At 39.2% G+C, this 27348-nt stretch overlaps 1 protein-coding gene and 1 pseudogene across 9 annotated transcripts in view; one reads left to right on the top strand and one right to left on the bottom strand.

The window, feature by feature from the left end:
• The window catches only part of TAF1B (TATA-box binding protein associated factor, RNA polymerase I subunit B), a 55176-nt gene that overhangs the window by 18072 nt on the left and 9756 nt on the right, over positions 1-27348 (top strand). For 4 of the 9 annotated variants that reach the window (XM_086323500.1, XM_086323502.1, XM_086323501.1 and 1 more), the window contains 3 exons: positions 4717-4816; positions 23033-23180; positions 26725-26902. In XM_086323500.1, the coding sequence (XP_086179626.1) occupies positions 4717-4816; positions 23033-23180; positions 26725-26902 (426 nt within the window). Of the gene's footprint in view, positions 1-1041; positions 1064-4716; positions 4817-23032; positions 23192-26724; positions 26903-27348 lie in introns of those variants that run through there. The other 5 variants (XM_086323504.1, XM_086323503.1, XM_086323505.1 and 2 more) reach the window with 3 other exon arrangements.
• Positions 18069-18424, bottom strand: LOC147362701 (eukaryotic translation initiation factor 1 pseudogene; annotated as a pseudogene).

A 27348-nucleotide genomic window follows, 5' to 3' on the forward strand; every position in this document is an offset into this window, starting at 1 on the left:
AAATTATGGTATGGTATGTAAGAATTTCTCATTAAGTAGAAGATGTACCACAGTCATTAATGTGTTCATTTTTCCTTGCTCATTATGTGTTCTAAATAATAACATTTGAGTTTCTCAGTGTGTGGAGTGATTTTCAGAGAATAGATTTGGAACCAGAACCCTGGGTTCGAATCCTGGTTCTATCACTTACCTACTATAGGACCTTGAGTAAGTTATTTAATTTCTTTCTGCCTCTGTTTCCTCATTGGTAAAATGAGGTTACTAATAATATCTGCCTCAGAGAGTTGAAACTACTTTCAGTGCTTAGCACCACATGAAAAGCACATCGTACCTGGTGCATAACAAGAACTCAGTTCTAGTGATTGTTGTTTATGTTTTCTTTATCGTCATCATCATCACTGGCACTAGGCCCTTTGATTAAATAAAGTGCCTCCAGTAAATGAGAATAGTGCCTTTGAATTTGGCCACATCAACCAAATAACAAGGCTTTTCTCAGATGTGATTAACTTGACATGCAGATAGTCCATGATTCAGTGAATTTTACTGTTACGTTAAAACCTCATCTTGTTCTGTCCGCCCTCCTTGGTGATCTCACCCTTCCCCAAGGCTCTAATTACCATCTGTACGATGACGACTCCCAGATCTGGATTTCCAGCCCAGACTTGTCTAGTGAGGGCCAGACCCATATATTCACATAATCGGCTGCCTGCTGGATACTCCTTCATCATCTTTCTCCTCAGTTCATCTCTTCCTCCACTGATTGCCTTCTTCACGAATACCCTGTTTCATCTCATACAGGCACCTGAGACCCATCCTTGGATCTTTCCTCTCTCTGCATGTAGTTTAATCAATATGTCCTCTCGATTGTACTTCCAGAATAACTCTGAGAACCATGTTTCCCCCATTCCCTCTGTCTCTGTCTTCACCTGGATTACTTAGCCACCTCCCAGGTGAATCTTGTGCCTCTCCTGTCCATTTCCTCCTGGTAACCTGAAGGATCTTACAGGAAGGATCGCGTCACTGGGGCTGGATGAAAGCGTAGCTATTCTATACAAGGCAATCTGTAAGTGGGTAACAAAACTCCCCGAGAAATCTAACCAGGAAGAAATAATAGTTACCCAGAAATAATAGAGAAAATTATTTGCCCAAAAATTCTTCTCAGGGAGAATATTTTATGTGGTTGGAGGGATGGGATAAGATCCTACACGTTTGTCTGTCTCTCTTCCCCTCTTCTTCTGCCTCTCTCCTCACCCCTCTGTCTCCCTCCTTTTTCCCTTGCTTTTCCTTGCTTCCCCCTCCAAGGGGAATTGTAAACTGCCTTCAAGAAGATTAGATCTAGTTAGCTGGAGGGCTTTTATTTTGTTCTGTGGGACATGTAAGTTTGAGACCTGGTTTAATTGCTTGAAGGAGTAGAAGAAAGACTTTACCACTCTCTCCTGCTTTTCTTGGAAAAGAGCTCTAAGTCACAGGTTCTCAAAGTGTGGTCCTGACCAGCAGCATCAGCAGCTTCTGGGAATTTGTTAGAAAGGCAAATTCTTGGACCCATTCTAACCTTCTGAGTCAGAAACTCTGGGAACAGGGCCTGGTAATCAATCTCTGTTTTAATAAGCCATCTGGGGATTCTAAGGGATGCCAAAGTTTGAGAACTATTATTGCTACACCCTGAATAAACTATTTAAAGAACATTGATTTGAAGGGCCTACATTATTAGCCTTTCCACAATACCCATGTATCTTATACTGATCCTGTATATCACTTCTCTGTTAAATCCTTTAGCAGCATCCTCCTTAGATTAATTCATAACCCTTGAGGAGCCTTTAAAGGACCCTGTACTTAATAATTATAATTAAGTAAAAACAGCCAACATATATACATTCCACAAATATTCGTTGAATATCTACTATTGGCAGGTGTTGTTCTAGAGTCCAGACCCTTGAAATACATTTGTGAACCATATAGATAAAGTCCCTGCTCTCCTGAAGTTTAAGACTAGAGGAGAGGACAGATAAGCAAATACATAAATAAGTGAATCAGACAAGGGAATGCTGTTCAGAAGATTTAAATAGGGTGATGTGATAGAGAATGACCAGATGGCTACTTTATTTATTTTTTTAATTTTATTTTTGAACTTTACAATATTGTATTGGTTCTGCCATATATCGAAATGAATCCGCCACAGGCATACACGTGTTCCCCATCCTGAACCCTCCTCCCTCCTCCCTCCCCATACCATCCCTCTGGGTCGTCCCAGTGCACCAGCCCCAAGCATCCAGTATCGTGCATCGAACCTGGACTGGCGACTCGTTTCATATATGATATTATACATATTTCAATGCCATTCTCCCAAATCATCTCACCCTCTCCCTCTCCCACAGAGTCCAAAAGACTGTTCTATACATCAGTGTCTCTTTTGCTGTCTTGTATACAGGGTTATTGTTGCCATCTTTCTAAATTCCATATATATGCGTTAGTATACTGTATTGATGTTTTGCCTTCTGGCTTACTTCACTCTGTATAATAGGCTCCAGTTTCATCCACCTCATTAGAACTGATTCAAATGTATTCTTTTTAATGGCTGAGTAATACTCCATTGTGTATATGTACCACAGCCTTCTTATCCATTCATCTGCTAATGGACATCTAGGTTGCTTCCATGTCCTGGCTATTGTAAACAGTGCTGCGATGAACATTGGGGTACATGTGTCTCTTTCAATTCTGGTTTCCTCAGTGTGTATGCCCAGCAGTGGGATTGCTGGATCATAAGGCAGTTCTATTTCCAGTTTTTTAAGGAATCTCCATACTGTTCTCCATAGTGGCTGTACTAGTTTGCATTCCCACCAACAGTGTAAGAGGTTTCCCTTTTCTCCACATCCTCTCCAGCATTTATTACTTGTAGACTTTTGGATTGCAGCCATTCTGACTGGGGTGAAATGGTACCTCATAGTGGTTTTGATTTGCATTTCTCTGATAATGAGTGATGTTGAGCATCTTTTCATGTGTTTGTTAGCAGATGGCTACTTTAGATGGGTTATTAGGGAAGGCCTCAGTGAGAAGGTGGAATTTAAATTGCACTCTGAATGAAAATAAAACCAGCTGTTGAGTATCAGAAGTACTAGCATTCCAGGTAAAGAGAGTTTGCTAGTGCCAGGCCCTAAAGCGGTTGCAAGCTCTGTATTATCCAGGAGCAGAGGAGGCTGATGTGATGGGATTGCGAATTTGAAGGAGTAGGAGGAAGATGAGGGCAAGGAGATAATAAACAGGACCAGACATAGGTCTTTGTAAACCAAGTTAGGAGTTTGGATTTTTTTTTTTTTAAGTATAATTTATATACAATTCACCCTTTTAAAGTATACAAGTCAGTGGTTTTCAGTATATTCGCAGGGTGTGCAGCCATCACCTCTATTTCCTGGATATATTCATCACTCCAAGAGGAAACCCCATACCCATCAGAAGTTTGCCTTTAAGTGTGATAGTAAGCCACCAAAGAGTTTAACAGGAAAGACATGATCTGATCTGGTTTATGTTTTCAAGATTGTTCAGGCAACTATGAGGAAAGTGGATTCTAGGTAGACACGAGTGGAAGCAGAGAGACTGGGTGGTCTTTTCTATACTTAGAACAAGAAGAGGTAGTGGCTTGGACTAGGGTGGCGGTGATAGAACTAGAATGAAGTGAAGGGGTTCCGGATATGTTTTCTGAGTGGACACAACTTAACTCTAATGCAGTGCTGCTTAAACTGCCTGTAATGAATAACTAGTTTGTTAAATGTCAGTCTGTCACAGATTGAAGCTTTTGGAAAGTAAGATAGTATTATAAGTAGAGATAGTATCTCCAGGGGTCATGACTGGAGTATTGGTTTCTTGGTTAGGAGGGGCGAATGAGACACTGTCAGTCTACCCCACTGCTCTTTTTTTATCCCTGTTTTTCTTTTTACCATTTCCTCCTACCTAACATACTGTATATTTCACTTATTTGTTTTGTCATCTTTATCTTCTCAGTGCAATGTAAACTCCATGGGAACAAGAATATGTTTTTGTTTTGTTCGCTGCTGTGTCTCAAATAGTGTTGGGTATATATTATTGGACTTGAGAAATTTCTGTCCAATGAATGAATGACTTGTAGATAAGTATGTATGAATACTTATTTATATTTATGTGCTAACTTCTTCAAACTCAGTAATTTACTCAAAATAGTTGACCAGTTACTATGTACCAGACATTGAGACAGTGGTAAACAAGTGTTTCTTTAATTGTTCTTCCAGTGACAGGTACTTACCGTGTACTGTCATAGGTACTGGGGACCAAATGGTGGGCAAGGAGGTATTCTAACAAGGAAAACAGAGATCAAAAGGTCTCCCTGAAGAAGTGATTTAAAAGATGAGTAGAAACTAATCACGTCAGAGAAACTAGGGATAGACAGAAGGAATGCCATATCTACAAGCCTGGTAAATTGGCAAATAAGATAAACACACCTTTTAGAAATATTTTATCTATTTGGGCAGAAACAGAAGGGATTATTAGATAATCAACTAAATCTTGTCTCTGCACAAGGGAATAGAAATACAGATATTTTCAGGTTAATTATTCTTAAATCTATTTGAGATATACAGTATACTCAACTGCTTCTTACCTTGTCTTGGAAATATAACATTTTCCCCTCTTTTGTTTACTTTGCCAAATCAGTACATATCTTATATTGAAACTTTTTCAAAAATACAGATTTGTTGAAGAAGAACATATTCCTTACATACATGCTTTTCAGCATTTTCCAGAAGAGATGAAATTATATGGACGTGACAAAGGAATCTTTGCCATAGAGGTAAATTATTTTCTTTTTTACTTTGTAGTCACTTATGAGACATTAGAGTAATTGGTGATTTATATTCGTCTCCTGATTTACTATTTCATGTTGAAGTTTAAAAAAGTCATCCACTTTTTGTTCTATTCAAATATGGAACAGTGATCATATCTTAATAAAGAGTAGAACTATTATTTGTATTTTCTTTTTGTGGTTTCTTCATTGTTTAGGCTGTTCTCAGAATACAGCTTTAGTGTGAGACGTGTGCACTGCCAATAAGTGTACTGTTGAGACGAAATTTCAGAAATATAGAGAACTTGAACTAATTTCAAATTTAAAAAAACAATGTATGTTGTTATTATTTGCTCACTTTGTTGCTGTGGAGGAAAGAACTGAAAGTGACTATGTTAGGGCTTCCCTGGTGGCTCTGATGGTAAAGAATCTCCCTGCAGTGTGGAAGACCCGAGTTCAATCCCTGGGTCAGGAAGATCTCCTGGAGAAGAGAATGACAAACCACTCGAGTATTCTTGCCTGGAGAATCCCATGGACAGAGGAGCCTGGCGGGCTGTAATCCATGTGATTGCAGAGTCAAATACGACTGAGCGCCGGCACTTTTGTTTTGAGAGGCACTATTTTAAGTCCTTTGTTTACATTCGTCCTCCTCTAGCTCTCTTTTCATGTTTCCAGTGGAAGATCTTCTGTTCTTTTAATTATGAGTCTTTATCACTATTTATAGTACTCAAAGGTTATATTCCCTTTGTTCTTCATCAGGTTTTCAGGGTACTAAATATTAATATTAAATATTATCCTGCATTTGCCCACTTAAGGAATTCTTTTCATAGGCTTTCTTAACCTTCACAGGCTTCACGTTGTTTTCAGTTTATTTAAGAGACATTTATGATCCTTACTAAACCTCTGCATGAGTATGGTTCACCATCTTCCCAAATTATACATGTGAGTAAACACCTCAGAGTGAAGTGTTAGTCGCTCAGTCGTGTCCAATTCTTTATGATCCCATGCACTGGAATTCGCCAGACTCTTCTGTCCATGGGATTCTCCAGGCAAGAATATCGGAGTGGGTTGTCATTTCCTTCTCCAGGGGATCTTCCTGACCCAGGGATTGAACCCGGGTCTCCTGCATTGCAGGCAGACTCTTTACTGACTGAGCCACCAGGGAAGCTCAAACCCTTCAGAAGGTAGAATTGTTTGCCAAGGTCATTGTACATAGTAGTCTCAAACTCGAAGTACAGCCTTCTGTTCTTTTCCCACCCCCCTCATTATGTTTTGTATTGTATAGTTTCTATGGTGATGTCTTCAAATTCACTGATCTTTACTTCTTGAATTTGTAATCTGCTGTTTTTTTCATTTCAGATTCCATGATTTTCATTTCTAGAAATTCCATTTTAGCCTTATTTTTAATTTTCTCGCTATGTTTATGTTTTCTTTTTCATCCTCCAGTTTATTGACAGTATTTGCAGTAGATGTTTGAAGGTTCTCATCTATGGATTCTGTTACCTCTGAGGCTGTTGACTGGTTTCTCTCCTGATTGTGTGGCATGTTTTCCTGCTTTCCATGCCTGGTGGTTTTGATTGGATGCAGACAGTTTGAATTTTGTGTTGATGGATACTGGATTTTTGTTCTGGTGTATGATTAGGTAGCTTGGATATCAGTTTGATCATTTAAAAGCTTGTTTTCAAGCTTTTTTATGGCTGTTCCAGAGCCTTTATTCTTGGACTAACTTAGCTCCTCCTACTAAGTGATGTCCCTCTGAAAGACTTTAGCTAGTGCCCCCACTATTATGAAGCCTCTCCACTCCAGCTGGTGCCTTTTCTGAGCTCTGAGAATTGTCTGGATTCATTGGGGGAAAAGATCCAGTGATTTTTTTTTCTCCCCTGGCCTCAGGTTTTGGTTTTTTTTTTTTAAGCATGCACAGTTTGGTACTCAGCCAAAGACTTGAGAGGACCGCTTTGCAGACCTCCAGAGTTCTCTGTGCATCTGCATCCTCACTCTTACTCTGTCTGCAAATTACAGCCACCCCAGCTTCCAGGAACTCTAATCCCTCTCTAACTCAGCGAGAACACGGGGCTCTGTTTCATTCCCTGCTCCCTGCACTGCTGGTTGCAGACTGCCTCTAGGCAACATCCTGCAGCCATTTGTTTCTCTTTCAGGGCATATCATCCTGTGCTTCCTGTTTTCTAATGCCTGAAATTGTTTCATATATTTTTTCTTAAAAAATTTATTTATTTATTTACTGTATCGGGTCTTAGTTGCAGTAGGCAGGATCTTCGTTGCATCTTGTGGGGTCTTTTGTTGCAGTACATGGACTCTGGTTGGGGCATATGGGCTCAGTAGTGCGTGCAGGCTCTCTAGTTCTGGGCCGAGGCCCCAGAGCGCACGGTCTCAGTTGTTGCGGCACCTGGGCCTTTCAGTGGTGCTGGCTTCGGTAGTTGCAGCGCTCAGGGCATGTGAGATCTTAGTTCCCCAAATAGGAATCAAACCTGCATCCGTACATTGCAAGGCAGATTCTTAACCACTGGGCTACCAGGGGGAAGTCCCCTTATATATTTTTTCCAATTCTCTGTTTATCATGGGAAGTCAATTCCGAAAGTAGTTAGTGCTTTAAGGGCAGAAATAGAAGTGTTCCAAATACTACTTTTTAGACATTTAGAAATAAAGTCAATATTCAGATGCTTTTTAGCTGATTGTTACCTAAACAGTTCTTTCTTGAATGCCTGAAAGTATCCAATTGCTCATTTATTCCTGGATTTTTTTGAAAATTATCATCTCTATTCACAAATATTGTCTAATCTTTGCTTCTGAATTTTCTACCAGCTGGACCATGTTATTGGAGGATCATGTTTATAAACTTTTGTTTATACAAAATTCTCACCCTAATAACAATCTCTTTTGTTGACTAGTTTTAAATTAATCTTGAGTGAGGAGGCAGGAGTAAAAGAGGGTAATGATGTCTTATAGAGATTTTGATAGAAAGTATAAGCTTAAAATAAAATGAGACTATATCTGGATAACAATAACTATTGCACTTTGCCTTTTTCACTTGTATCTTAGAGAGCTTTTTCTTTGGAGGAATTAGCCTCTCTCTCTCTCTATATATATATATATATTTTATTTTTAATTGGAGGATAATTGCTTTACAATGTTGTGTTGCTTTCTGCCATTCAACAGTGTGAATCAGCCGTAAGTACACGTGTCCCTTCTCTCCTGAACCTCCTTCCCACCCCCATCCCACTCCTCTAGGTTGTTGCAGAGCACTGGGTTGAGCTCCCTGTGTTACACCGCAACTTCCCACTAGCTATCTGTTTTACATACAGCAACATATATGTTTCAGTGTTACTGTCTCAATTTGTCCCTCCCTTTCCTTCCCCCACTGTGTCCACAAGTCTGTTCTCTGCCTCTGCGTCTCTCTTCCTGCCCTGCAAAGAGGTTCATCAGCACCATTTTTCTAGATTCCATATATATGCATTAATATACGATATTTTTTTTCTCTTTCTGACTTACTTCACTCTGTTAAAAGGCTCTAGGTTCATTCACCTCACTAGAACTGACTCAAATGTGTTCGTTTTTCTGACTGAGTAATATTCCATTGTATATATGTACCACAACTTCTTTATCCATTCATCTTTTGATGGACATCTAGGTTGCTTCTGTGTCCTAGCTATTGTAAATAGTGCTGCAGTGAACATTGTGGTACATGTTATCTTTTTCAATTACGGTTTTCTCAAAGTATATACTCAGTAGTGGAATTGCTGGGGCATATGGTAGTTTTATTCCTAGTTTTTGAAAGAATCTCCATACTGTTCTCCATAGTGACTGTATCAATTTACATTCCTACCAACAGTGCAGGAGGGTTCCCTTTACTGCACATCCTCTCCAGCATTCATTGTTTGTAGATTTTTTGATTATGGCCATGACCAGTGTGAGGTGATACCTTATTGTAGTTTTGATTTGCATTTCTCTAATAATGAGAGATGTCGAGCACCTTTTCATGCATTTATTGGTCATCTAAATGTCTTCTTTGGAGAAATGTCTGTTTAGGTCTTCTGTCCATTTTCTGATTGGGTTGTTTGTTCTGGTATTGAGCTGCTTGTATATTTTGGAGATTAATCCTTTGTCCATTGATTCATTTGCAGTTATTTTTCCCATTCTGAGGGTTGTCTTTTCATTTTGTTTATGGTTTCTTTTGCTGTGTGAAAGCTTTAGAGTTTAATTAAGTCCCATTTGTTTTTATTTCCATTACTCTAGGAGGTGGGTCATAGAAGATCTTTCTGGGATTTATATCAAAGAGTGTTCTGCCTATATTTTCCTCTAAGAGTTTTATAGTCTCTGATGATTACATTTAGGTCTTTAATCCATTTTTAGTTTATTTTTGTGTATTTAGTTTTATTTTGTGTATAGTTTATTTTCCTAACAAGGAAGTATTCTAATCGGTTGATTCCTTCAGCTCCATTTTACTTTCTCAAGATTGCTTTGGTTGTTCAGACTCTTGTGTTTCCATACAAATTATCAGATTTTTTTGTTCTAGTTTTGTGAAAAACGACATTGGTAATTTGATAGGGACTGCATTGAATCTGTAGATTGCTTTAGGTAGTAAAGTAATTTTAACAATATTGATTCTTCCAATCCAAGAACATGGTATATCTTTAGAGAGCTTTTTTTTTAAAATAAACTTTTATTTGGGAATAGTTTTAGATTTATAAAAAAGCTGCAAAAATAAAAATATATCCTTTACCCAGATTCAAGTGTTATTACTATTTTATCCTACAGTTTTATTCTTTGTGCTGTTCTATCACTGTATCTATCTCTGCAATTCTATTTCTGAATCATTGAGGGTAAGTTACATTTATATGGCACATCATCCCTAAATATTTTAGTGTATATTTTCTAAGAATAGGGATAATCTCTTCAGTTCAGTTGAGTTCAGTCACTCAGTCATGTCCGACTCTTTGTGACCCCGTGGACTGCATCACGCCAGGCCTCCCTGTCTATCACCAGCTCCTGGAATTTACTCAAACTTATGTCCGTTGAGTTGGTGATGCCATTCAACCATCTCATCCTCTGTTGTTCCCTTCTCCTCCTGCTCTCAATCTTTCCCAGCATCAGGGTTTTTTCAAATGAGTCAGTTCTTCACATCAGGTGGCCAGAGTATTGGAGCTTCAGTTTCTGCATCAGTCCTTCCAATGAATATTCAGGACTGATTTCCTTTAGGATGGACTGGTTGGATCTCCTTGCAGTCCAAGGGACTCTCAAGAGTCTTCTCCAACACCACAGTTCAGAAGCATCAGTTCTTCGGTGCTCAGCTTTCTTCACAGTCCAACTCTCACATCCATACATGACCACTGGAAAAACCATAGTTTTGACTAGACGGACCTTTCTTGGCAAAGTAATGTCTCTGCTTTTTAATATGCTGTCCAGGTTGATCATAACTTTCCTTCCAAGGAGCAAGTATCTTTTAGTTTCATGACTGCAGTCACCATCTGCAGTGATTTTGGAGCCCCCAAAAATAAAGTCTGACACTGTTTCCCCATCTATTTGCCATGAAGTGGTGGGACCAGATGCCATGATCTTAGTTTTCTTTTAATCTTTGTATAACTGCAGTTAACTACTAACTTTAACTTTTTATTTTTCTGGAAGCTGCACAGAATAGATATGCCACAATTACCTCACTAGTTGTCTATTGATGGAGATTAGTGTTTAAGGATACAAGGCTAACAGGCTAAAGAAGGCAGCTAGGTGATGAATAAAAAACAAACAAATAGAACTGGAAACAATCTAAATGTCTGTCACCAGAAAAAGGGATAAAATGTGACATAGTCAGACATGGTGTATTAAATAACCTTAGATACAAGCAGCAGGAATGAACCTAACATTCTGTCGAGTGTGAGAGGCAAGTCTTAGGAAACTATGTACAGTATGATGCTATTTTTGTTAAGCTCAAAAAAGAAGTTAAACTAAATATGTAGGTATATTTATATGTTTCCTGTGGTCACGTATGGATGTGAGAGTTGGACTGTGAAGAAGGCTGAGCACTGAAGAATTGATGCTTTTGAACTGTGGTGTTGGAGAAGACTCTTGAGAGTCCCTTGAACTGTAAGGAGATCCAACCAGTCCATTCTGAAGGAGATCAGCCCTGGGATTTCTTTGCAAGGAATGATGCTGAAGCTGAAACTCCAGTACTTTGGCCACCTCATGCGAAGAGTTGATTCATTGGAAAAGACTCTGATGCTGGGAGGTATTGGGGGCAAGAGGAGAAGGGGACGACAGAGGATGAGATGGCTGGATGGCATCACCGACTCGATGGACGTGAGTCTCAGTGAACTCCGGGAGTTGGTGATGGGCAGGGAGGCCTGGCATGCTGCGATTCATGGGGTCGCAGAGTCAGACACAACTGAGCGACTGATCTGCTCTGATATGTATGATAGAACTATTTTTTTTAAAAGTTCATGGTAAGCAAAATTCAGGATAAATAGTTGCCTCTGGAGGGAGAACCACAGAGGGAGTACTAAAGGAGGAGTCCATGGGCAGATGTAGCAGTTGATTTGTTTGTATATTCTTTGCATCCCTAGCTACTCTTTGACAGTAGGAATCATGTAGTACTTCTATTTGTCATCCTTAAGACTTCATGGGCTTCCATGATGGCTCAGTGGTAAAGAATCCACCTGGTAATGCAGGAGATGCAAGAGATGCAAGTTTGGTCCCTGAGTCGGGAAGATCCCCTGGAGTAGGAAATGGCTATCCACTCCAGTATTCTTGCCTGGAGAATTCCATGGACAGAGGAGCCTGGCGAGCTTTAGTTCCCGGGGTCGCAAAGTCAGACATGACTGAGCAGGCGTGTGCGCACACACACACACATAAGACCTCATATATAATACAGTTCTGTATACATGGAAAAGGACTCTGTGTTTGTGGATTAAATGATTTGAAATAGCTGAAAAACAGAATTAAATACTTTAGAGAAGAGTTCAAATAGATTTGTTGGGGATTTTTTTCTACCTGAATAGTAAGCTTTCAGTCTGCTTCTTTTATATTTATTATGTATCAGGAGGCTATTAGTGGCATTTGGCTGAAAAAATAAAAGAGCATTCCACTGATATTTTAGTGGTAAATGCATAAGGGATGTAATTTCTGCTTATAAGTAAGGACATTTACAAACTCAATTTATGGGTGTGTCAGTATCACTCATGAAAACCAGCTTGTGAGATTAATAATCTTATCAGTTCTTCGTACTGCTTACCCATATACCGAAACCAATAGTAAATTACCCTAGTCAGAAAATGTATGTTTGAGGCTACATGGATGACTTTTTTTTAGAAAAATAATACCTGATGTTTGCAGAGTGAAGCCAGTGATTTCATGTGAAGTGTCTGTGACTTAGTTTGATCCTGTGTCAGTACCCAGTGTGCTCAGCCCAGGCCTCCCCCAAACTCTGCTTCCCAGGAGAAGGAATGAGAACCAAGTTTTGTACTTGCCTAAGGAAAACTGAGTAATGACAAAGGTTGTGCTGTGCTTAGTCGCTCAGTCGTGCCTGACTCTTTGCGACCCTGTGGACTGTAGCCCACCAGGCTCCTCTGTCCATGGAATTCTCCAGGCAAGAATACTAGAGTGGGTTGCCATGCCCTTCTCCAGGAGATCTTCCCAACCCAGGGATCGAACCCAGCTCTCTTGCATTGCAGGTGGATTCTTTACCGACTGAGCCACCAGGGAAGCCCAGTGACAAAGGTTAGCCTGCTGCAAAAATAATCATGTAACCCTGCCAAGATCAAATGGAAATTATTTGGGGATTGTCTGCTCTTCTGGATACCAGCTTTTAATATGCTTCAGTACAGATAGGTGAATTTAAATGTAGGTATTCCACAATAAGCAGAATGTTTGGAGGACAGATGCATTTTAAGAAGGAGAACTTCGGTAGGTTTTTCCCAACTCTGATCCTGAGGCCAAACCAAGTGACCCTCTCCTGTTCAGTTGGTCATCGGTTCATAAATTTGTTTTTGTTCATAAGGTTTATCTTGGTCTGGGCAAGTCGACAGCATGTTTCTAAAATGGTCTTATCCCCACGACCAAGACTATATTTCACGTAAAGTAATGTATTCACCATAGGCTTTCAGAAGACTAGATTTTAAATATAAAAAAGTATATTTCTTGTTACTTCTAATAGATTTACAACAATTAAGTTAATTCTAGCAGACCAGAAATGCGAATTGAACTGTTTTCTGAATCATAATGCGTGTGGAATTCATTTTATCCTTCCTCCATAAGTAATATATTACAGTGCTTTGTCATCTCTTCTGACATAGTTTTATTCTTTATTAATTTCCCTTTGCCATAGAAAGCCTTATTTTAGGTTTGGGTTAACAGGTGCATGTAGCATTAGCTTTTTCTCAGCTGAATTTTTGCTTCGAAACAACAATAAGTAAGGGTGTGGCACTGTGCTTTTTTTTTTAATAGCAAAGCAGGAAGTTCACCTCTGACAGGGTATTGTAATCAGGTTTATCACAAGAGCCTGCTGTTGTGTAACAGAAACTCTAGCTTGTCCTTACCTGTCTTCAGGCATTGCTTCATGAAGGAAAATAAACTCAGCGGAATATTTGTGAAATTCAATAAAATGCTTTCCCAAGCACGCCATTTTTAATACATGCTAGAGCAATTGATTATACCCTTGTGGTCTTTTAAAAAACATATTCACCTTGGGATTTCTTAATATTGTAATTAAATGGATCTATAGCCCTCTAGAAGCCCTATGTGTCATATTTACTATACGTTTTAGACACATCCTCCACTGTGGCTACTAATAGTACATACTCCCTCCCCCATCTCCCCTACATTTTTCAAGAAAAGTGGAGAAGGTTTGGGATGCCTTCAGATGACTGTTTATTTAGTTGACAGGCAGCTTTTCTTCATTGTACGCTTTGCGTTTGCTCACAAAAGTGCATTCACTATTCCATAGTATGTTGAAACTTTTAAATGGAAACAGCTTTTCGTTAACAAAGGAAGCATTTTCTTCCCTCCCTTCATGTCTTAGCTTTCTCTAATAAGTCTTGGCTTCTTCAGCAGCTGTACCTCCACCAGAAATGACAAAAGGTGCGATTGTTCTAGGAGATGGTGATGAAGATAATGCCAGGGGAGTTTTGTGTGTGTGGGCTGCTTGGGACTGTTTTTCTTCTGTGTTTGGTTTTGTTTTGTTTTTGTTATTCCAGAAAGTTGAGCACACCTTAAAAAAAAGAAACCAAAGGGAGGAGGGAAAAAAAGGCTTTAAAGACCCTTGAACCTTCATCCTGTGTGAACTATTTCTTTCCATTAAATTGTTCTGTTAATATTCAGGTGGGCCCAACAACAACAAATCTGACAAAACTCACTTTACAACATAGGGGAGTGGAATCCAGAGTAGAGAGTATTGATGTGGTTTGTTTCTTCTTCCAAGCGGGCCATGGGTTTGTCTTTCTGCCATTACTCTGACTTGAGTCGAGTTCAGAAGAGGAAAACAGGTGTGAAAATTAAGTTTTAGAATTTCCAACCATCTCCTTTTTCTGAGTTGTGATTCCCAACTCCTGGGAGGTAAACTGTTCCATTATCTTTATTTTTTAATTTGAAGATAACCTCCTCCTCTTTCTTTTTGCCTCTGTCTCTTCTGCTGCTTTATTTTTGAGTCAAATTTCTGAAGTGTGGTGCTGATATGAAGCTTCATTTATTTCTAGCAAAAATCTTTCAGTTCATCTGGTAGAATAAACTAAAAATGTATTCTTTTTCAGAGACATCATCTTTGTATAGAGTACCAGATAAGCAAATTGCTGCTTAAGCCAAATTTGGGCCTAAACAGACTTTTCTCTTACAGGTGGAATTTATTCTGCCAATAACTTTGTGGAGCTACTTGTGTATTTTCAGCCTTGTTTTTTTTTTTTTAAATCTTTATGTGTTTTAAACCCACAGACCAATTTCTAAACAGTTAGTATGTAACATACTTATTATTCTACCATGGTCCTCGACAGTGATTCTAAGGCCTCTCAAGAATTAGTCATTTCGTCATCCCTCACTAGACTCAGCAAGAAGCAATAAAGAGGAACCTGGAAATCCATTCTGAAGTACATCTCCAGCTTTGTGAATGTTGATGAACAACATTCTGATCTCCTCTCTGAATGAGTGAAAAGAAAAGATGCAATGCTGGTTCAGCCAAACCCACTGAGTGGCACTTTGCCATGATGATTCATTTTGCCTCAGAGCAATCTTACGCCCTTTGTGAAACTAGGTCCCTGATGGTTTAAGGAAGAAAAAGACTCCTTCAGAGCTATCAGTCACTCTCTGAGCCCCTCTAGATGACTGTCTCGATGGATCAAGCTTTAATACACTCTGAGTCTTGAAACTTTACTCCATATTTTTTCACCATCTTCCTCTGTAGGCCGCATGTCGCTCTTGGGATTGTTTGTGCAACCTCTGTTAGAGTAATCATCTAGCAGGTTTGAAATCTACCTGAGGGAAACTGAGACGAGTGTAATGATAACAGGTGTTCTCAGGTTCCCTCACTCCCACTCCCTTCCAGGATTACTACTGCTAGGCAGCGTGAATAGAAACCAGCTGACATGCTCTTTTGTTCCTGGCTTTCTGCAGCATCTTAGCCATCGCTGGAATGTGTGGGTGCAGTTCTCTCATCAGGCTTGTGAACTAAAACCATCTGAGGGTCTCTTCCAGGCTCCAGGAAGAAGGAGAGGAGAGCCACTTCATTTTATTTTATTATTATTTTGCACAAGAATATTGTGGAGAGTTTGTTTAAACTACAGGTTCTTTTAGACCTAGTATTAGGGCTGGATTTATGAAGTCTGGTGTGGGATTGAGGACTTTTAAATCAGCGTCTTGCAAGTGGTTCTGATAGAAATGTGCTCTGAGCAATACGGACTAGTCTTTTCATCTCTGCCTCTGTCTATTTTATGTTATTGTATCATGTTCCACACAAAAAAAATTAGAGGTAAAAGTAGACTAATTAGGGGATAACCAAAGACCAATATAAAACAAAGTACTGTTATACCTAAACTCCTTTGTTTTTCTGGGCTCCAAAATCAATGCAGATGGTGATTGCAGCCATGAAATTAAAAGACGCTTACTCCTTGGAAGGAGGGTTATGACCAACCTAGACAGCACATTCAAAAGCAGAGATATTACTTTGCCAACAAAGGTCTGTCTAGTCACGGCTGTGGTTTTTCCAGTGGTCATGTATGGATGTGAGAGCTGGACTATAAGGAAAGCTGAACACAGAAGAATTGATGTGTTTGAACTGTGGTGTTGGAGAAGACTCTTGAGAGTCCCATGGACTGCAAGGAAATCAGACCAGTCCATCCTAAAGGAAATCAGTCCTGAGTATTCATTGGAAGGACTGATGTTGATGCTGAAGCTCCAGTACTTTGGCCACCTGATGCAAAAAGCTGACTCATTGGAAAAGACCCTGATGTTGGGAAAGACTGAAGGCAAAAGGAGAAGAGGGCAGCAGAGGATGAGATGGCTGGATGGCATCACCAACTCAATGCACACGAGTTTGGGTGAATTCCGGAGTTGGTGATGGACAGGGAGGCCTGGCGTGCTGCAATTCATGGGGTCGCAAAGAGTTGGACACGACTGAGCGACTGATAAACTGAACTGAAACATGCAAAGTTTTAGACAGTATTCTAGTAGTCCCCTTATTCTCCTTAACACATTACAGATTCCAAATGAAATATAGCACAAATGCCCAGCAACTTTTATGACATCTTTCCTTTAGGTGTGTTCTATACATGCATACATTTTTCTGAAAGTCAAAATAAGACTATTCTAATACAGTCATTAAATGTTTACTGTAATTATTTTATATCCATGTTTTGGAATCTTGTCAAAATTCCAGCCTGCTTCCGCTCTCCGGGCTAAGGACAATGGCACGAAAACAAAAATGTGATCCTGTGATGACGTTCTCTACAACGGTGCCGTGTCATAGTCCTGCCAGTCTCCTGCCCCAGGTCGGATGCTTTGCTGAGCTGGTGGTGCAGGCCCCTAGAGTGGCCTGGCTTGGTTGGAATAGGGCCAGATGTGTGGGGAGTCCGTAGCCAAGCCCTGTAGAGCCAGTTGGGCCACCATTTCACGTGATGTTGGAGGCAGAAGGTAGTGGATGTCAGCGTGGATATTTTGTGTTTGTGTTCAGTCGCTAAGTCGTGTCTGACTCTTTGCAACCCCATGGACTGCAGCACACCAGGCTCCTCTGTCCTTCACTATTTCCCGGAGTTCACTCAAATTCATTTCCATTGAGTCAGTGATGCCATCTAACCATCTCATCCTCTGCTGCCCTCTTCTCCTTTTGCCTTCAGTCTTTCCCAACATCAGGGTCTTTTCCAATGAGTCAGCTTTTTGCATCAGGTGGCCAAAGTATTGGAGCTTCAGCATCAACATCGGTCCTTCCAATGAACACTCAGGACTGATTTCCTTTAGGATGGACTGGTTTGATCTCCTTGCAGTCCAAGGGACTCTCAAGAGTCTTCTCCAACACCACAGTTTGAAAGCATCAATTCTTTTTTGCTTACTAGATTCCTTTTCATTAATGATCTTAAAATTACTTGTCACGAATTTATTATCCATTAAGTTGGTTTTCTGAGATGATTATTTTTCAAAGAGGAACATTCACTGCTCTAGTGTTTGTTTGTTTGCAGGTAAAAGTACTTAATTTCATCTCCTACCTGCATTATTTAAAAGGATTGTCGCTTTAGTCATGTCTGACTCTTCGCAGCTCCATGACTAGAATTCCTGTGTCCATGGAATTGTCCAGGCAAGAATACTGGAGTGGGTTGCCATTTCCTTCTCCAGGGGATCTTCCTGATGCAAGGATTGAACCCCAGTCTCCTGCATTGTAGGCAGAGTCTTTACCTCTTAAGCTACCAGGGAAGCAGGATTAGGGTTACCATAAATCTTGTTAGTAATGTTAATTGTTAACTTGAGAAGATACTTCAAATTCTGGGCAAAATGAAGCAGATATCTAAATGAGTTGATTTTATAAAGATAAAAAGACAGCTTTTCCAAAAGGTCACTGAGAGTATATGTTTTCATTTTTAACTTTTTTTTTTTTTGGATGGGGGGGCTCTTTTCAGTTTATTGCATGTAGGAGTTACGCTAGTCCCAAGTTAAAAGCAAACCCCAAATTATGGTTACATTATACAGGCTGTGAGGTTTTTAAACTCGTGACTAGGGACAGAAGGGAAATTCTACTCATTGCAATGAAATCCTCACTTAAGCTTCAGTAAGCCGAAAGCACTTAAAACCCGTGAACCTTCAGGTGGTCGTCCTTAGCCAGTCCAGTCTCCACCAGGAACTGGCATATGTTCTTGTGCTGGTCACCCTGTAGCTTAATTTCTTCTCCATATTCTGGATGCTCAATTACAGTACCATTGCACGCAAATTTCTTCTTAAACGTCTTCACTAGTTTCTTTTTATCGTAATCATCAGTGATCTCTTGGACAGTAGTAAGGGTCTTCCTGCCGTTTCTCTGTTGAATTCTTATATGGATATAATCCTCAGTGCCAGCAGGAAGCAGATCATCACCCTCACTTGCATCAGCAAAGGGTCGAAAGAGTGGATGTTCTGGATAGGGGACATAAAGTATGATTCCTTTTCCTCGGTGGAAATGGCCTGCGGAAGGTGGTGGCGGGAGAAAGCGGACGGCGGGACAGAGCCTCCATCGGGAGGCAAGGGGAGGCCGCTGAGTCCCTGGCAGCAGCTCAGTGACTGGGTCATTTTTTCCTTTTTAAATTTACAGATTAAAATAGAGTTGTTAATAGTATTTTCATATACAAATAGAATTACTCTACCTGAGCATTTAGAAACAGACTTAAAAGGCCACATTGCTATTTGGTTAGAAATTTACTTTGTATTCTTCAGCTACAGGTTGATCATATGTTAATAATATAGCATAAACTGAAAGCCTTTTTTCCCTAATAAAACTCAAATTTTTCAGTAGAGTTCAGTTGCTCAGTCGTGTCCGACCCTTTGCGACCCCATGAATTGCAGCACACCAGGCCTCCCTGTCCATCACCAACTCCTGGAGTTTACCCAGACTCATGTCCATCTAGTCAGTGATGCCATCCAGCCATCTCATCCTCCGTTGTCCCCTTCTCCTGCCCCCAAACCCTCCCAGCATCAGGGTCTTTTCCAATGAGTCAACTCTTCGCATGAGGTGGCCAAAGTATTGGAGTTGCAGCTTTAGCATCAGTCCTTCCAAAGAACACCCAGGACTGATCTCCTTTAGGATGGACTGGTTGGATCTCCTTGCAGTCCAAGGGACTCTCAAGAGTCTTCTCCAACACCACAGTTCAAAAGCATCAATTCTTTGGCACTCAGCTTTCTTCACAGTCCAACTTTCACATCCATACATGACCACTGGAAAAACCATAGCCTTGACCAGACAGACCTTTGTTGGCAAAGTAACGTCTCTGCTTTTGAATATGCTATCTAGGTTGGTCATAACCCCCCTTCCAAGGAGCAAGCATCTTTTGATTTCAAGGCTGCAGTCACCATCTGCAGTGATTTTGGAGCCCAGAAAAATAAAGTCTGACACAGTTTCCACTGTTTCCCCATCTATTTCCCATGAAGTGATGAGACCAGATGCCATGATCTTCGTTTTCTGAATGTTGAGCTTTAAGCCAACTTTTTTACTCTCCTCTTTCACTTTCATCAAGAGGCTTTTTAGTTCCTCTTCACTTTCTGCCACAAGGGTGGTATCATCTGCATATCTGAGGTTATTGATATTTCTCCTGGCAATCTTGATTCCAGCCTGTGCTTCTTCCAGCCCAGCGTTTCTCATGATGTACTCTGCTTGGAAGTTAAATAAGCAGGGTGACAATATACAGCCTTGACATACTCCTTTTCCTATTTGGAACCAGTCTATTGTTCCAAGTCCAGTTCTAACTGTTGCTTCCTGACCTGCATATAGGTTTCGCAAGAGGCATGTCAGGTGGTCTGGTATTCCCATCTCTTTCAGAATTTTCCACAGTTGATTGTGATCCCCACAGTCAAAGGCTTTGGCATAGTCAATAAAGCAGAAATAGATGTTTTTCTGGAATTCTCTTGCTTTTTCTATGATCCAGGGGATGTTGGCAATTTGATCTCTGGTTCCTCTGCCTTTTCTAAAACCAGCTTGAACATCTGGAAGTTCATGGTTCACGTATTGCTGAAGCCTGGCTTGGAGAATTTTGAGCATTACTTTACTAGCGTGTGAGATGAGTGCAATTTTGCGGTAGTTTGAGCATTCTTTGTCATTGCCTTTCTTTGGGATTGGAATGAAAACTGACCTTTTCCAGTCCTGTGTCCACTGCTGAGTTTTCCAAACTTCCTGGCATATTGAGTGCAGCACTTTCACAGCATCATCTTCCAGGATTTGAAATAGCTCAACTGGAATTCCATCACTTCCACTAGCTTTGTTCATAGTGATGCTTTCTAAGGCCCACGTGACTTCACATTCCAGGATGTCTGGCTCTAGGTCAGTGATCACACCATCGTGATTATCTTGGTTGTGAAGATCTTTTTTGTACAGTTCTTCTGTGTATTCTTGTCACCTCTTAATATCTTCTGCTTCTGTTAGGTCCATACCATTTCTGTCCTTTACTGAGCCCAGCTTTGCATGAAATGTTCCCTTGGTATCTTTAATTTTCTTGAAGAGATCTCTAGTCTTTCCCATTCTGTTGTTTTCCTCTATGTCTTTGCATTGATCGCTGAGGAAGGCTTTCTTATCTCTCCTTGCTATTCTTTGGAACTCTGCATTCAGATGGGTATATCTTTCCTTTTCTCCTTTGCTTTTCGCTTCTCTTCTTTTCACAGCTATTTGTAAGGCCTCCCCAGACAACCATTTTGCTTTTTTGCATTTCTTTTCCATGGGGATGGTCTTGATCCCTGTCTCCTGTACAGTGTCATGGACCTCTGTCCATAGTTCATCAGGCACTCTATCAGATCTAGTCCCTTAAATCTATTTCTCACTTCCACTGTATAGTCATAAGGAATTAAAAGTTTAGATACTGAAATACTGGTATCAAAATAAATACAATACAAAGAAGGTTGTAACCTCAGGCAAAGTAAAATTGGACATAGTTATAAATTCTGGAAATTTACAGTTTGTTTTCTGTAAGTAAGTCAAGTCGCTCAGTCATGTCTGACTCTGCGACCCCATGGACTATGGCCTGCCAGGCTCTTCTGTTCATGGGATTTTCCAGGTAAGAGTACTGGAGTGGGTTGCCATTTCCTTCTCCAGGGGATCTTCCCAACCCAGGGTTCGAACCCAGGTCTCCAGCATTGCAGGCAGATGCTGTACCATCTGAGCCAGTACCATTATAATGTATTCCCTTGTGCTTTATAATTGCATGTAAGCTGAACATACCAAAGTAACATTGAACAGAGAAGTATTCGTCCCTTCACTTGGTTCCCAAACACCTTCACACGTTTAGAAAATGGGCAAGACATGACAGAGCAATATTATTGGTACAAATTGTTGGGAAACAGATTTTCACTTAGAATAAGGAAGAACTTTGTAATGATTAAATGCATTACAAATTGAATAGACTACCTTCAGGAAAAGTATTGAGTTCCCATCACTGGAGATTTAAAAGAAGAGCTAGACATACAGCTGCTAGGGGGTGTTGTAAATTTAGACCAGATACCTTTAAAGGTCTTGCCAACTCTGAATTTGCTGGTTGGATGATTTCTCGTATAGAGTGATGTATGAAGTGATTGTTACACAAAATAGTTTACTGAAGTTTCTCTCTTACCATGTTTTTTTAAGCTAGACATACATATAGAAAAGTGAACATATCACAAATGTACCCAACCTGATGAACTTTCATTACCTGAACCAGCCCCCTAGATCAAGAAACAACGATCTCTGCACCCCAGAAGCTCCATCCAATCCCCACTTCCAGTCGTGATCACCTGCACCCTGAGAGTAATCTCACTCTTGACTTCCAGTCAACTTTAATAAATATTGCCAAACAGGTTTCCAGAATGTTTGTATTCTGGCCTAATTTTAACGAGGTCCAACCATGTCAGAAGGAGAAGGCAATGGCACCCCACTCCAATATTCTTGCCTGGCAAATCCCATGGATGGAGGAGCCTGGTAGCTGCAATCCATGAGGTCGCTAAGAGTCGGACACGACTGAGCGACTTCACTTTCACTTTTCACTTTCATGCATTGGAGAAGGAAATGGCAACCCACTCCAGTGTTCTTGCCTGGAGAATCCCAGGGACAGGAGAGCCAGTTGGGCTGCCGTCTATGGGGTCGCACAGAGTCGGCCACGACTGAAGCGACTTAGCAGCAGCAACCATGTCAGAAATGTTAGTTTTTCTGAAATCCCATAGATCTTTAAAAAAAAAATCTTAGTTGTAGCACTCAACAGCTATCTTATCCTATAGTTATTTTTGAACACTGACCTCCTTTTCTAGAGTATATATTCCTTGAAGAGATCACTTTATTCATCTTTATATTTCCCGAAGTATCTTACATAGAATAGACTCTAAATTTAATATTTTTATGTGAATGGATAAGTAAATGAGGAAAAATTATATGTAGTATCAATGAGAAGAATGTTTAGAAATTGCAGAAATATAAATAGCATACCAAATTAACTACAAGGCTGCTCTTAAAATGAACAGAATTAATTTATTAATATTGGCTCATACATTTTCCCAAATTCTGTAAGATACTCTTTCTTATAGGCTAACATGTGAGAAAATAGAAAGCTGAATCACACGTTTCTAACTAATAGACTTAAGCCCTGGTGTCATCTCCAACATAGAAGCATGTGAATGTTATGTGACACTGAACTGAATCTGTTAGCTGTGAATTTGAAGGTTGGCGAGAGGGTGCTGGTTAGGGAAGGTGAGAGGGAAGTCCTGCTTTGCTGGGATTATGACAACATCATAATTCCAGTAGGATTGCAGCTTTATCCCAGATTCTTCCATGATTGGCAAGAAGTAATGGTTTCACTATATCATGGGTAAGGCCAGTAAGAATTGTTTGAGCCAGATAGAATTTTAGTGGCTTTTTAATTTATCACTATTACTGTTTAAAACAGCTCAGTGAGGATATTTGGGGTTTATGGGTGTTTCTACTTAATGTTTTTAATCTATACTCCAAGTTTTATTAAGTGAATACATGTTATTTTTAAAATCAGAAAGTAGTTTTAAAAATAATTTATGTTGCAAAAATTGCTACTTTGACTATCTCTTTCATTCCAGTCTTGGCCTAACTATGAAGTTATCTTTAAAAAAATAATTGAAGTTGCCACATTTTTAGATTTGCCACGTTTTCCAGACATAACTGAAAACTGCTATCTTCATCCAAACATCTTGTGTATGAAATACTTGATGGAGGTCAATCTCCCTGGTAAGTGTGAGGTATATATGGTGAGTAAGCCTTGACTTATTGAATTATTATGAAAAATGTATTGAATCCCCTCAATCAGAGACTATTAGAGTCACCTGACAGGGTCCACAGTAACATGAAGGTTAATTTCAAAATTCTTTCTTAAAATGTTTTGGACCATTTAAAATGGTTAAAAGGACACTCTTCAGAAGTAATGAGTTCTATTTTGGATGAAAGGGATAAGCTTGAGAGATAATGTTTGGTTTTTGCTGAATACAAGTAACACATGATTCAGTATGTATTATTAATTACTTAGGAACCTCCGCCAAAAAAGGGCAGCACTCCTCCATTTGCATGAAGCATAATTATTAAAGAATTTTAATTTTTAAAATCCCAGAAGTTAATCTACAGTGATATTTTTATTGTTTAGTAACATATTGCTGTTTCCAGTCCCTAAAGCAAATGGAGATGAAGGTCTGGTAGGATGCAAAGGCAGCCTCACTAGCCCTTCTTCACAATACACCAAGACACAGGTCACCCCAGCGGAATTCGCCGATGGAATCTATTCCTGAATTTCTTGCTAAACTAGAAATGTGAGAAATGCAGGGTTTCTATTCTTAACAGAAAATACAAACATGGCGTGACTATATTATTGCTTATGCAATATAAAAAAATGTGATTGAATATATTTTTAATAGGAAAGGAAAAGACATGTTGTATGAAAAAAACAATATACAAAGCTGCACATATAATTTTAGCTATAAAAATAAACATAAATTGGAGTAACATATATACACAAATGTAAATATTAAGTCTTATAAAATATTTTTTAAAGAGGAAAAAATACACTTCTCAAAATGTATCATTTATTAAGCTAAGGAATGTATGTCTCTTACTGTAACTTCAGAAGTCACTGGTTCTTTGATTAAGATTCCAGAATTTGGGAAGTCTGATTGCTGCACTTTAGCAAGTTACATATATTGGTTTATTGTTTTGGATTTTGGTTTTTTGATTTACTTTTGGAGTGGTTTTTTTCAAAATATGGCAAGTTCCTGTGTTCTGTTTATATACTCCAAAATCCTAAGCTCATAATGGGGAACACTAAGATATGGAAAGAATGCAAGGAATTTCCAAAATATAACTGGCTCAGGCTGGGTTATGGCAAGTGTTTAGCTCACGTAGTTGCTATTGGACAGAAATGATGGTGGCAGTGTTTTCTGACCAGTGTGTGTAACTTAGTAGTATTTCTCACCCAACTCTTCCTGAAAGTAACAAGTAGAATTAAAACCACTATAATATACAGAGAGAGACTGCTATCATCTGATGTTTTAAAGTGCTGTTTTAGAGACCATTTTAAAAAGAGCCAGGTTAGAGAAATTTTACTTCTCACAAAGTGTTCAATAGAAATAATTTGGAATATAGATAAAAAACTATACACAAGTGTTATTGACCTTATTTTTAATACTGAGAAATCAGAAATAAATATCCAACGGAAAGGTAATGTTTAAGTAAATATTTTGTATATTAAGTGGAACCGTGTGCATCTTTTAAAATCATGTTTGTGAAGAGTATATAAAAGCATGGGAAATGTTTATGTCATAATAGAAAAGGAAATAGGCCAAATTATAAATTATATATAATATAATCATAGCTATATAGTTAAAATATTCGTGAAAATATTGGAAATAAATTTACCCAAATATTGAAGTGCTATGTCTAAGTTATAGTAATGCATTTTTTTCTTCTTTGCACTTTATGTATCTTATAAATGTCCTATACTGAGTTTGTATTACGTAATAGTGGGAGGAAACAGTAAACAAAATAGATCTACAAACTAAGATGTGGTGGTCCGTTCACCTTAGAAATTACATTCTAAAATGTGACATTGATTGGCCTCCTACCCATGAGATTATAAGAAGACTTCTAGAATATTGCCATTTTCAAAGCTGAAAGTTTACACTCTACAGTTCTCTTGTGCTGTTGATCAAAAAGAAGAGATCTGTGTACTTGGCCCTTTTTCAAAGAGAGGTTTTCGGGTTCCCAGAAAACTAAAGGTGGTTTTAAGCATGCTGGGGCAACGAATGCCCCTCCTCAGTGCCTTTATGTATGACAATGTCGTCTCTGGAACTGAGTAGAAAGCAGCTTCCAGCAAGCATGTCACACACACACACCCTTGCTGAGTAAGCACTGCCTCTTTTGTGGCTCTGACTGAACTCCAAATACATCCCTTAGTTTTGTCCCTCATCCTGGGACTGAGAAGCCGGCCAGAGAGAATTCCTGGCAGCTTTCATAATCATGTCTGTTTAATTTGTGGGGAACCCTGTAAAGTTTCCAAAGTGCCTTCATCTGTATTACCTCATCTGTGAAGGTGGAAAGGGAGGACGGGTAGGTGTGCTCATCTCAGATGAAACGTAGGCAAGCTGAGTGACGCCTGGCTGCTTGACGGCCGAGGCATCACATAGTACTCCAGGTCCCATAATACTCCAGGTCAGAATCTTCGTTTTTCTCTCCTGTCCTGGCTCCCTTCCTCATAATTTCTTCCATTTGCTTTTTATTACTATGTACTTTTAGTATAAGAGAAGCAATTCAAGATATTAATTTTAAATAAATAGGGGAGACATTTTTCAAGAAATACCATTTTTATAGTAATACATTCTATATATAATACTATATAGAGAGACATGTATGTACTGTATGTAATATTATTTGTACTGTTATAAAAGTATTGTATATTACATTAAGAGAATAGAATCAATAGAACATAATGACTGACAGTATATAGGAAATGCAATACAACTTATTATGCTCTTGTAAAGAACAACTGTTCTACTTGAATTTAATCAAAACATAGGTACTTCAGTTAGTAAGTAAAGAAATTTGCTTAGTAATTCAGAGTTTTCAAAGTATAATTCACTTGTCCTGTCCTTTATGTCCTATGTTTATCCTCACCATAACCCACTTTTACAAATGAAGAAACTGAGGTTGAGTGGCTCTAGTCCGGAGTCACAAAGCTCATGATCAGAAGGCCTAAATATATAGGCTGTAGGTGTTCTGGCTCCAAGTCCCAAGTTACTCAGCCTTGAATAACAGATGAGTCTGTGCTGAGCGTGTAATTTCTTTGGGAAAGCAGTGCAGCGGGCGGGATGCACACTGGAAGGCCCGGCGCCCTAGCTTCCCAAGTGAGTACATATTAGAGAAGCCCTTGGTCTTACAGGAAAGTTAGTTTCAGGTAAATGCAAATTGCTGTAGAAACACAGACAAGGAGCGTGGATGAAGCAATAGAAGATGGATGTGTGCCTGTATATTTGGTGCCAAGATATGTGCCATAGATAGCAGGCATTTTGGGAAGTCAGAACAGGAGAAGATAAACCTTGCCAGGATTCGACCATTTGTTTTTCTATACACATTTCATTTTTTGGTTTATTTATACACAAAATGGTATACCTCAGAGTTCTGGCATAGTATCATATTTTAAGATAAAGCTTATCTCATGGATGTATACATTAGTATGGTCTCATTAATCAAAGAATTTAATTTCACATTTTTCTGTTTTGTTCTTCAACAGATGAAATGCATAATGTAACCTGCCTAGTGGTAAAATCGACTGGAATAGGAGAAGTGGATTTTCTAAGATTTGATCCTATAGCTAAAAAGGCAAAAACTGTTAAATATGATGTGCAAGCTGTAGCTGTCATTGTAGTGGCATTGAAACTGCTCTTTTTATTGGATGACAATTTAGAATGGTAAGTGTGTGTACTCTTAGGAGGAAAAAATTGTATGATTTTCCCCTACTAATTCAGAGTAAAGGATTCTATATCCTTTACTCAGTAGAAAGTAGAGACTCTCAGTTGTTACAGAACACTGACTCGTAGCAGCAGTTACTCCTTACCTGATGTTTTGGCTCAGGTATTTGTCAGAGATTTCATTCTCCTTTAGAAAGTTGTTTGGATCGTGTTTTCTTCCATTTTTAGGAAGATACACATGTGTCTCTTTCTCCTGAGTTTTAAATCATCATACACAAATTCTAAAGAGTCACTTAGCACTTCATCTGTGTACCTTTTGGTTTCTGGCACTATGTATCCTCAAAGATTATTTTGGAAAGTGAAAGAATCTTAAAATGCCAACAAAGAGTGGCAGTGTCTTTTTTCCTATTTAAGTGCTTGCTTCTGCATTAAAAGTTGGCATCAGT

This window comes from Bos grunniens, chromosome 11 (genome assembly GCF_055505025.1).
Source record: "Bos grunniens cultivar Pamir isolate PY7600 chromosome 11, Bosgru_T2T1.0, whole genome shotgun sequence".
Taxonomy (NCBI): Eukaryota; Metazoa; Chordata; class Mammalia; order Artiodactyla; family Bovidae; genus Bos; species Bos grunniens.